Raw genomic sequence first — 12,276 nt, 5'->3', positions numbered from 1 at the left:
TGCTACCAAAAGACAAACCAGAAAAACATTATTAAGGTAACAAAGTAAGAGAGCAAATTGACATCTTACTAACAAATGACATAATTGAAGTAGTATCAGATACAAATGTTGAATAGTATATTTTAAAAATCAAGAATAAAAGAGCACCAGATCCAGACGAAATTAAGAACGAGATCTACAAAAATATATCGATAAATGGACACCATATGTAGCAAGGTATACAATAGAAGCCTAACCTGCTGTGGATTCAAATGAGACACATTTTTCAATTGCTTTATTTTGTTTATTTGCACATGAAAAGTCACAGTTTTTGTACTGATAATACAATAGACATTCTACAATCATATGAAATCAGTTAATGACAAAAAGAACACCCTGATTAGTAGCCGCTGACTTATGGACCCACATTCCCCATCAGCTGTTCGAAGTAGTTTGCACTGAATTGACGTATTACTTTTCGGGCTTGCTTTTCCAAACATGGTATACTTTTCGGTTTATATGGTGGCTGAAATATTTTTGTTTTCAAATGAACCCAGAATTTCTCAATGGGACAGATTTGTGGTACTTTGATTGCGCTCTGCGTAAAAACTCAACTCTCTCCCGATCCAGTACCTGCAGCGTCCCTATGGCATAGTGGTAAGAAGCTAAATCAGGCCAAAAGATACAATCACCGTTCGGATAGATTTATTTGATAAATGGGATGAGTTTCTTTCGAATACATTCATTTTGATATATATTTTGATTACTTGCACCCATTGATTGCTTATGAAAATATGGCCGAGAATGACCTTTTCTGCTTATTGCCATTCAGATGAGTAGTTTCTGTGAAAATTTAGTTTTGAACTTAAATTTTACGGATTCAAGGACAAGAATGTGACCAGATTCAAAGTACGACATGTTTCTACTAATATCATACCCATTCATATCAATATATGTTTCATCATCCATTATTACGTCCCTATCATCATTAGAGGCACGAAACTCTTTCCTGGCAATCTTTTACTTTTTGTTTCTCACCTGCATATAGAGCATTCTTTTTTGTCTTCCTTTTTATCTCCAATTCCAGTAGCCACTTCTTCAGAACATCACAACTCGCTTTTAATGTACGCTCATGTCCAAAATTATTGTCGCATGTCTATAAAAACGTTGTTGTAGGAATATAATTTGATAACGAATTTGCCTGGTATTTCTTGTAATGTTAACATATGTATAATCGGCAAAGACACGTATGTGGCAAATTTCATGTGAAACGAGCAGTAAATAAGAACAATAAAACAAAAATGAATTTTTCTTGTCCGTTTAGTAACATTTTGTTTTACTCATTCTAATTTTCGTATTTATACGTAATTCTTTTCTTATGAAATTTACTACAAATATACATTTCCCGACTATACATATTGTATCAGTATTAAAAGTACCCTGCAAAATCATTATCAAACTATATTCTTACAAGAAGACAGTTATAGATATGCGACAATCATTTTGGACATGAGTGTACGTGCAGCACTTGAAATGGTAAATTCGTACATTAGTGACACAATCTCCTCTTTGATTTTTTTGTCATAATCATTTTTTCTTTGCTGCCCGTTCTCTTTTTTTCATTGAAATCTCATCTTTGAACCTTTTTAATATTCTGAACACAGTTGCATGACTCAATCCTTCTTTTTGAAAGTGCTTCAAGACTTTAGCGTCAGAGAGTCCAACATTCCTCAGCACGAAATCTCGAAGACGAGTCCCATTGACTTCCACTTTCGACGGCTGTATGTTTACCGCTGAGTGTCTCCTTAGCCAACACTGCCTATAATCGCATAACAGAGGGTGTAAATGCAGTGGCGGCCTCTGAGGCAGTGACGCCGTGACATGTCACTGCCTTGAGATGTAGAAGATTCAGAATATTAAAAGAAAGCGAGTTAAATATCATAACTGCTTCTGAATTTCTTCCTTTTTTCTGCCCGCTGCCGTATTTATTTAGTCGCAAGACCTAGCGCGAAAGACCTGGCGGTGGCAACTCTGCTTCGGTGACTGTCACCAGGCCCTTGCTTCTGAATGCTGCTTGGCATAGTGGTATCACCATATACGCGCCCTATCAGCTGTGTACGGGAAAGGCTTTCCATTGCTTCTAGCTCGTGACAACGAAAGCTTGTCACGCAGAATCCGAAAGCAGCCGATATTTCACGATCTCATATACACTGCTTGGGGGTTGCCGCGGGTTTCTCACACCAGGTGGAATTTTCAGTCTCGTGGAGTAAATACAGTCTACGAGTATCGGAAAGATCTAATTGATGTTATGTTAGCAATAGAAAACTGTGAAGATATAACATTACAAACCACCTTAACTCAAGCTTCCGCGTACAAGCTATTATTAAATGAAGAAAATTTCGTATTTTGGTTGACCTTTTTCCACAAGAGTATGCCACACGTAGAAACTATTTTCAGCCAATAACAGAACAAATGTACTGATCCTGTCAAGGTTCGAGAACATCTGCATAATTTTCAACTTGGTATGCAGTCAGTCAGAGAACAATTTGACAACATTATTCAGGAAGTAGAAACCGAATTAGAAACTGCACGAGACGGACAATGTGCAAAAATATGGCGAAGTGAGGTGTTCTATAACGATAAAAAAAGACAAGCATTAGAAATTTGTGATGCAATCCTAGTGGAGATCAAATCTAGGTTTCACTTCACTGAGCACCTTGTAGCTACGAGATTATTTGCTGTAGAAGAATTTGACAATTATAAAAAGGAGTTCCCCGATAATTATCTCAGTGAGATGGTTAAAAGATATCCCTTCTTGGAGGAAAAGAAATTAAAAAGCGAACTGAGAACGGTGTCATTCTTAATGTTCATTATAGACGATGAATTGTGCGACATGTTTCAAGAAACAGTTAAACTCATGCCAATGTCAACAGCAGAAGCAGAGAGATGTTTCTCGATGTTGAACAGAATAAAAACTTTCCTAAGAAATACCATGAAAGAGGAAAGATTAACTGCGTTAGGCATGTTGTTATGTGAAAAGGCATTCGTTAATGAGATAGATAATTTTAACAAAAAAATTATCGATGTCTTTTCCAGCAAGAAAAATCGTCGCATGGAGTTTCAGTATCGTGCATCTTAACTAGTCAACCAAACGTGTTCAGTTGAAAGTTCGAAGAGAATAAACAGTGCAAGTGAAGTGTTTCTTTTTAAACAGTGTACTCGTGTTTTATTCAATATCAGTGTGTATGTGTCTTTTTTATCAACAAGATAAATAACAAACTTAGTTAAATAAGAGCATCTCAAGATTTATTCCCCAAATTTGATTTCTGAATTCACTTCAATATATAACTGATTCGCATGAAGAAGAATAGAACTTCAATGAAAGGAGCAAGAGAACCAGTACCTACCTGATTACTGATAATGTATGCACAATCGATTATAATTAAATTGAAATTCTATACATGTTCTAATAATAATAATAATAATAATAATAATAATAATAATAATAATAATAATAATAATAATAATAATAATAATAATAATAATAATAATAATAATAATAATATAGTTCTGTCACTACCTAATAAATTGTCACCAGCCGCCACTGTGTAAATGTATGAAACAGTGCAAACAGCAGCCTGCTCTGATGTGTGTGTCATGAGCAATACGCGTTCAAAATAGTGTCTCATTTAAATCCACAGCAGGTTAAAACAAAGACTACTTCCTAGAAAATGCAAAGGAGCTAACCCAGTAATTCTTAAAAAAAAGAGAGAAAAAAAGCGAGGAAAAAAAGGAACGTAGTCCCGTTTGCTTACTAAATGTAATTGGGAAACATTTCGAAAGAATAAACAGAAATAAATATAGTAAGTTGCAGATTAGAGTATGGGTTTAGAAAAGAAAAAGTATAGAAACTGCAGTAAAAATGGTAATCGACTTCATAGTCAGGAAAACACTAGAAATATCAACTAGTCGCATATGCGGACATCAGTGGTGCCTTTAACTTTTTATGGTGGCCATCTATATTTAGCAGACTGAAAGAATTAAAGATAGGTAAAGGATATTAAAAAAAACAATAGGAAAATATTACACAGATTAAAAAATCAAATTACAGACCTCAGGAAAAACAATAACAACAATGCGTAGTAAAGAATGTCCTAAGGACCATAATTGGCCCTACAAGGTGGACATAGTAATGCAACTCTGTGTAGAGAGACTAGAAAATTTACAGGAAACACAAAGGACAGTTGGAAAGCTGATGATATAGAAATCGAAGCAATAGCTTCGTTTATAAGCGAAATGGAAAGAAGAGGGAAGGAAAAACAAATGAGAAATAAATTATAGAAATACTATGCAAATTACCAAACACAGACGAGGAAGACATTATTAAGACCAATCAGCAGGAAGAATGGACAAACAGAAAGCGAAACAGGTTTAAGAGAATATACCAACAATCAGTGGTGTATTTAAGATTTTGTTTCGGGAGGGGGGCTTTGCTAACTTTCGGGGGGGGGCTTTGTCTGAAAATATGAAAATTCTGCAAGATATTTCATATACTTTACTATAGTAATTAAGATTTCGGGGGGGGCTTAAGCCCGGAAGCCCCCTAAATACACCACTGCCAACAATGGAAATAAGAAATCAAACGGGAGAACTAACCAAAGAAACTATGGAATACTACATCAGCACCTCGGAAGAATGCGAATAACAGAAGACAATAAGTGTGAGTGCGACAGCAAATACAGAACGTGTTATATGGAACTGCAATAGCCAAATAACAAGCAACAAAATAAAAGAAATAAGACAAGTTTAAAAGTATGCACAATATAAGCCGAGAAAATAATTCGATGACTTCTAAAAGTTAGCAAAATATGTCATATAAAATTTATAGGATAAAAGATAAGAAGAAAGAAGTAATAGATTGAATACAGTAGAAAGCAAAGCCAAAACTAAAAGATAGTGAAATTAGGATAAGTATCCAAAAAGTGTCCAGAGCTGGAATATACTCTGTGTTTATGATAAATGTGTGTTTGGTAATTGTATACATACAAATGAAAATCAAGAAAAGAGGAAACCATATATGTTAAATAAATGCAAAACAAAATAAATGTCTGTATCTCGGTTTTCGTTTATGGGTAAAGTAGTTCCTTTTCACTTTTGTTTAAAAAAAAACAAATAGAAATAAATTAGTAAATAAATGACAAAAGTGGTTATAAAAGAGCGTTGTTTAAAATATTAAAGGAATATGTCAAATAAGATTGCCTCACCTTTCCAACAAACAGGCTGAAAGATTAGAAAGAAGAAGAAAATAACTACGAAAGAATGAAGTAAGCAGAGAGAGAACAAAGAGACAAGAGGCGGCTGCTCTTTAATAAATCCATGACAATTGGTCGCAATAGGTGAAAATGGAGGCTGAATTTTTCTTTTTAAAAAAAGACCAAACATCACCCTTCTAAATTACACTTACAGCACCACTTATCAGGAGACGATCTTGATCTCGAGTTGTTTTTCAAAAATGCAGGACGATAGAGACAATTTTGACCAATACTTTTTTGTGTGTGATAGAGTAAATTTTTGTGTTCTAAATCGGCAAATATAAACCGACAAGTGTAAATCGGAAAATATGCGTTACTGGTTCCACTACATTCCACATTAGTTTACTTATACACAGTAAAACAACAAGACGTCAAGGCATCACGGTTTGGTGTGATGTATGAAAAGACAGTGCTATTGACCTCTACTTTTTTGTAGACAGTATCACAACTAAAATATATATTTCAACGTTAAAAGACTCATCACTCCCACACCTGGACAGGATTTGTTAACGCTCACAGTGGTTTATCCAAGACAGAGCACGACTTCATTATGGGTTATATGTATACGTCACTGGATTGGTCGGAGGGAGACCGTGCAATGGGCTCTTCATTCGCCGAATTTGATTCCAATGACTTTTGAAGTATAGGACTACTTGAAAGGCACAGTATATAGTGTAAAAATTAAAGACAAAGAACACATACGTGAGCGAATTTCTACGGAGTGTAGTGCTTTTTTGCTGGTATTGGTGATCCGCACATTACGGATATAGGTTAACTCGTAGTATATGTGTACCGGCAATGACAACAATCACATACAACAAATATTGCAATCTCTATACGGGGGATGTTTACCCTATCCTTATTTTCTTCCAATTGCTTCAAAGGAAACAAATCAAAACTATTAGGTAGATTCGCTAATATATTCAGCGTAACTTTCGGATTAAAGCCACTCTAGCCTCACTCATCCTCACCTACAGTAAGCAGAGAGAGAACAAAGAGACAAGAGGCGGTTGCTCTTTAATAAATCCATGACAATTGGTCGCAATAGGTGAAAATGGAGGCTGAATTTTTCTTTTTAAAAAAAGACCAAACATCACCCTTCTAAATTACATTTACAGCACCACTTATCAGGAGACGAAAATTATCCGTATGATAGTTTTGACGTAAGAAAAAGTTCACAAGAAGTAATATTTGTATGCCTAGAGAATTGAAAGTATAAGGGTTTTATACTAAGCAGTAAAGTTATATTAGCGTTTTAGCACAAAGTAAAATAAATTCAAAAGCGCAACAAGTGGAATGCATCTTAATGTACGAAATTTCTATGCATCAAGTAAAATTGTTTCAATTTGGTAGTATTGCAGTAGTAAGGACCTCTCTATTCATATATAAACTCTATGGAATTATCAATCTTGACAAACAATTGAATAAAGACATATTAACAAATAACGGAAATTATTATTTTTTTACAAAAATATTGTGATCTCGTAAGAGCTATTGATGTTTCATCCAAATTATTACTTCAAACTTCCAAACTGGAAGAATTAGATGCAACTTATGATGGTAAAGTTGATCATGTCAAATTGGCCCTAAGAATATATTTCACTGTATCAGTAGTATACTTGTCCAGTGTACCCGAGGTTACCAACGATTCATGTCATTTTTCATAATTGGCAGCTCCCATGTTCCATTCTCTTATGTAATACTGTTTAGAATTGTTCAGAGTACGTGTTCAATCCAATCATACGAATTTTTAGATCAGTTATACATGTACCTTTAAATATAAGCTAGGAATGATTTTCAAAATATTTCTAGTGTAATGCTAGTGTGTTCACACATAAAATGGGTTCATTACAGTTGTATGTAGAACTTCTTAAACATAAATACTCCACAGTACGCCAATAAAGTTATCGGATTCATATAAACTGAAAAATATTACCTGTGGGGCGGTGATGTTTCTTTAACTTTTTACTTAGTTGTTTCCTCTCTAGATGAACAAATTTCCTCATTGGTACAGCAACTTGAATACAATTCAATTCATACGTCACGGCCTCCGTATTCATATCCTTTGATAGCCTCCATATCCATGAACAGGAAGTTCTTCGCTAAAGTCAAATCTGGCAAGTATGATGAATAATCGATGATAGTGGTGGCATTTTTTATTTAAAAAAAAAAAAAAAAGAACTACTAACAAGGTTATACCTGTGTGAGGATTTTGTCGTAGGGAAGACTCCAATTGCTGGAACTGGTTAATTGTATCCGTTGGAGGAGTGGCTTTATAAGACTCCTATATAGAACCTATCATTGATGGTCTGACTGTCTAGAGCAAATTATGATGAATGCGGCTATTGGAAAAAAGGCATTCAACAAAAACTTGACTTTTGGTTTTGCATACGAACCTTATTTGCTTCTGTGCCCTCTCGTCGGCCTCACAAAAGTGTTATGCAACTCTAATATGCTTGTTCTAGACAACGGGTTAGAGGACGGGTTAGAGGATCCTATGTCTATAAGGATTCTGTTGTAAGCCATGGGTTGCTAATTTCCTAATTTTACATGGAAAGCTTGGTTGCAAAATTTTGCTTCATGCTTACAACACAAGTGAGTAACACGGCTAATCTCATTGTTTTACCGCTAGCTAAGTGAATCGTGTTGAAAGTTCCTCCAATCACTTGAGAGACTTGTGCATTCGCACTCCTGTTGTTGTCCCTATGATAGGCCGCTTCCTTTTATTGCAAAAAAATTAATTCGGAAACTTTATTGTTGTATTGTATATATTGAAACTTATTTTAAATGTGTGTACTAATGTTCATTTGCTATTTTACTTTCCAGTTGTAATGATTATCATTTATACATTCCTATTGTTCATTTTCGGAAAACCTATGCTGTTCTTCGAATTAATAATGGGTAATTGCACGCAGTCGAACACATTAACAATATGGAAGGTGGTTCCTGTGGCTAGAGGTAAGGAATTAACTTAATATGTACCACAATTAAAATATTTTATTGGTTAATGTGGTTTGGCTTTTCAATCTTTTGCATCACCAAGGATATGTTAAACAAGTACTACTATTTACGTAGTCTCCACAGCACACAAGCACTTACAGCCGGCACAATTAGTAGCACAATCATGTAAGATCACCTCGCATTTCTCACGTACACTATCTTATCTCTTAGAGGGCTGAATGATAGGAATACGTCGTAAGCGGCGGCTTATAAATAAAATAATATAGCCTACATACAGCGCCGTAACTAAGATTTTTTCTGGGGGGCAAGCATTAATAGGCGTATTTGGGCCTCCTAGAAAAGTTGTTTTTCTACTTCTTGGTCCTCCTCTTTCCATCTTACTCTTACTCTTTATGGGCCCCGAAGCATGTGGGCCCTTCCAGCAAGATCTGCGAGACCGTTAGTTGCGCCTCTGGGCCCGTTTCATACATGATAAATTAATTAAGGGGACAATATTGACAAATCTCAAAGCCATACGAATACATATTATTTCTAGGGCCCATAATAGCAGACATTTTCTTGGGCCCACGACTATTTTTGTTTTATTTACCTTTTGTGTGCTGTTTTGTTTGTGTAATGTATTGAACTTGTTTGATGCTTCATTTATAATTTCGTATCGTATATCGAAATTTTGTCTTAAAATGGGTCCCTCTCAAATGGCGGGGAGTTTCCTTGGGAGGGCAGTTGTCCCCTTGCCCCTTCCAACAACTTACCGCCCTCCCTATATAGGAAGACAAATACTTCTTATACAACAAATTTTCGAGTGGTTTTAGTTTACGAATTCAAGCTGAGAGATTTTTCACAGCAAGCCGCAAAAACGATAAACAATGTGTTTGGACCAGGAATGGCGAATGAACGAACTATTCGTTGTTGGTTTGTTAAATTTCGTTCCGGCAACAGCATCGCAAAATGAGCCGTGTGGCCACCAATTAACATCATGTTCGGATGAGCTCTTCAGGGAGACGGTAGAAGCAAATATACAGAGAAATATTCAAGCCATTGTAAAACGAGTTAGGCATATACCATACCACTGTCATGTGGAAGCTTCATGCAATCGGTAAGGTGAAAATTTTATACGAGTTGACACTGGCTAACAAAAACTGTCGACTGGAGGTGTGTAGTCCTTTGAGTGTAAGATATAACCAGGAAAATTTCCTGCGGATTGTTGCTTTTAATTGAATAACGGATCAGTTACGACAATTGTAAATAGTCAAGACAGTGGTTGGAACTTGACCAAAGTCTTGGACGGTATCCCAAATCCCTAGAAAATATTGCTACCGGTATGGTAATCTATATTGGAGTTGACTCATCATGTCTTTCTCCGTTGAGGCGAAATCATCACTATGATCGTTCACGACAATGCACGTGCAATGAGACTCTTCCTCCTCCATCGTATTCTTCTGATGTCTCTTCCACTGACCACCATTTCTTGCAGTGTCTCCATCATTTCTTCGAAGGGGAGACTTTTCCTGACGATCCAATGGTTTAATGCGCAGTTGAGGACTTCTTCGCATCACGGACTCCCATATTTTCGCCATGAACCCAATAGTTCGCTGAGCCATGACGAAAGTGTGTGGCTTCAGTTTGAAGTCCATTCTGATCAACCAGTAATTATAGTTTCCATTTTCTTTAACCTTTGGAAACGACGCACTTGGGGAGGATATTTCATTCGAATTTAAGTTGTCTTTCATTACCAGTGGCGTTTCTGGATCGTTCACAAAGGTTTTACCTTATAAACCGAAAATGTCCTACTTAATTGACAGAAGACAGAGGACAATAAATTATCCTCAATTGACAGAAGAAAACGTTAATATAGGTATATAAGGTGGATGTGGATCAGAAGCAGATTAAGAATTAGTCTCAAAGAATAAAAAGAAGAATCATCCCCATCAGGAAGTCATGGTCGGAAAGAGGGATGGCCGCCGTCGACGGTGGCGGGCCGCCGCAGGCAGCCGGCACCCGTCCGCTGCGGCACGACGATCTACTTGTTCAAAGTTGCCGACCTTTTGCCGAGACGGCAAGCGGTCGAAATTCGTAAAATAAAATGCCCTTTGCCGACTGTTGCCGACCGTCAGAGTTGGCAAAACAGTCGAAGAGGCTTCTTTCCGACCCTCTGCCGACTCCTTATGCCGGCCTCTTTTCGACGGCGGCGCCGGCGCATTTAATGCTCATTTCCGGCTGTTTGCCGACTGCTCGGCAAGGCAACTATTCGTCGCGGTCGAAAATCACGCTGAAAGACGCCGGCAATCCGACCGCAGCATCTAGTCGACATGGACAAATTATCTGACTGTAGGCGGCAGAATCCTGATGGGGATGAGGCCTTCTGCAAAAGCAAAATGATGAATTAGAAACTACGAATTACTTCACATTCTAAATCCACTACAATAATGGAATTAATGATTGAAAATAGTAAATTCTTTTCCCCATGTTCACCTCATATTTCGTTTTCTGGATTATATCCCTCTCTGTATAATTCTAGCAATTTTTTGTCGACTACAGCTTCGAAATGACGTACTTAACCCTTTTAAATTTGGGCTTTTCTTTATAGACTTTCAATTAAGCAGTTACCTTACAGCACGAACTCTATTTGTCCTAGGATCATGGTTCGTACCTACTTTTCTTTAAAATACAACAGCTTTCCTAACTGTGTCATTTATATTTTCCTATCATGTCCCTGAAGAAGGAAATTTTGAGAGAAATCGGTATTTTTTCTGATTTTTTCAAATGTTGAGCCTCTCTGAACCCCCCTGTGTTAACACAATCTTAAAATCAACTAAAAATACTAACCCTAACAGCATGTTGGTTTGCAGCAAGTCTTTCACTATATTTGATTTTAACTTGCTAGACTTTCCGTGCACTGTACACCTGCTGCATACCTTTTGAAAGAGTTACCCGCAAATGTCGTAATTTGATTTTCACTTGCTAGATTTTACTTGCCTCGGAGGCTTGCTGCAACTTTGTAGCAAGTGTGTCAGTTCTAGTTTCTACCAACAGGTGGCACAAAAGTCTAATCTTAGAAATCTCCTTGGCAGGCCGCCATTTGTAGTAGGTGTGAAGTGTGTGAAGCATTAAAACAAGTTGATAATTAAGATAATTACGTAAGTATCCAGTATGTAGAGATAATTTACACTTTAAACGTGTATTGTTTGACAAAGTTGTAGAGAAAAATATACTGTGTGATTGTTCGTATACAGTAAATGTTTGGTTTGTAAAAGGCATGCAATGCAATGCAAGTATATACCTGTACAAGACATACTACACTCACTTGCTGAATACTTGCTGTAGACTTGCAATGCAAGCATATACTTGCAGAAGACTTACTACAAACTTGCTGTAGACTTGCAGTACAAGTGGTATCCTTGCAAAGACTTGCGTCAAACGTGCACTAACTTGTTGCCTACTTGCTGTGCACTTGCAGTGCAAGTGGAAACTTGCAGTAAGTTTGCTGTGCAAGTAAACCCCTTGCACAAACTTGCTTTGCAAACTTACCATACACTTGCACTGCAGCCGTGCTGCAAGTTCGAAGAGCGTCAACTAGGAAGTTTGCATTAAACTTGCATTAAACTTGCTGGCTTGAATCACAAGTTTGCTGCAAGTTTGCCAGACTTCAATTGTAAATCTGCTGCACGTTTGTTGCAATTCATTTTTGCTATCGGGGAAGGGGTATACTAAATATCTGTACAAAATTTCAAGCTTCTATTTTGAATAGTAAGGGCGGGGAAAATATTTACCGATGTGCTAAGAACATCTCCAAAATGCCCCAGATGACTCCCAAAAGATCCAGATGTAATATAAAAATATCCTGAGACATCCCTATTTATCCTAGAGTCATGTTTCGTACCTCATTCAGTCATTCTCTTCAAAATAGAATAGCCTTTCGAACGGTGCCACTCACATGAGCCTATCATGTTCACAAGGAGGGAACTTCTGAGGGAAATAGGGATTTTTGGTGAAAAATTCCTTTTTTCTAATTTTGGACCCTTCT

General features: G+C 36.8%; 1 protein-coding gene across 4 annotated transcripts in view; it reads left to right on the top strand.

The window, feature by feature from the left end:
- The window catches only part of LOC145675752 (sodium-dependent proline transporter-like), a 124,638-nt gene that overhangs the window by 41,589 nt on the left and 70,773 nt on the right, over positions 1 to 12,276 (top strand). For all 4 annotated transcript variants that reach the window (XM_081746405.1, XM_081746404.1, XM_081746402.1 and 1 more), the window contains one exon: positions 8,118 to 8,249. In XM_081746405.1, the coding sequence (XP_081602531.1) occupies positions 8,123 to 8,249 (127 nt within the window). In that variant the 5' untranslated portion in view covers positions 8,118 to 8,122. The remainder of the gene's footprint in view (positions 1 to 8,117; positions 8,250 to 12,276) is intronic.

Source organism: Thermobia domestica, chromosome 18, assembly GCF_964235325.1.
Source record: "Thermobia domestica chromosome 18, izTheDome1.hap1.1, whole genome shotgun sequence".
NCBI lineage: Eukaryota > Metazoa > Arthropoda > Insecta > Zygentoma > Lepismatidae > Thermobia > Thermobia domestica.
Note: the sequence above shows the minus strand (reverse complement) of the source record. Positions and strands in the feature narration are given on the sequence as shown.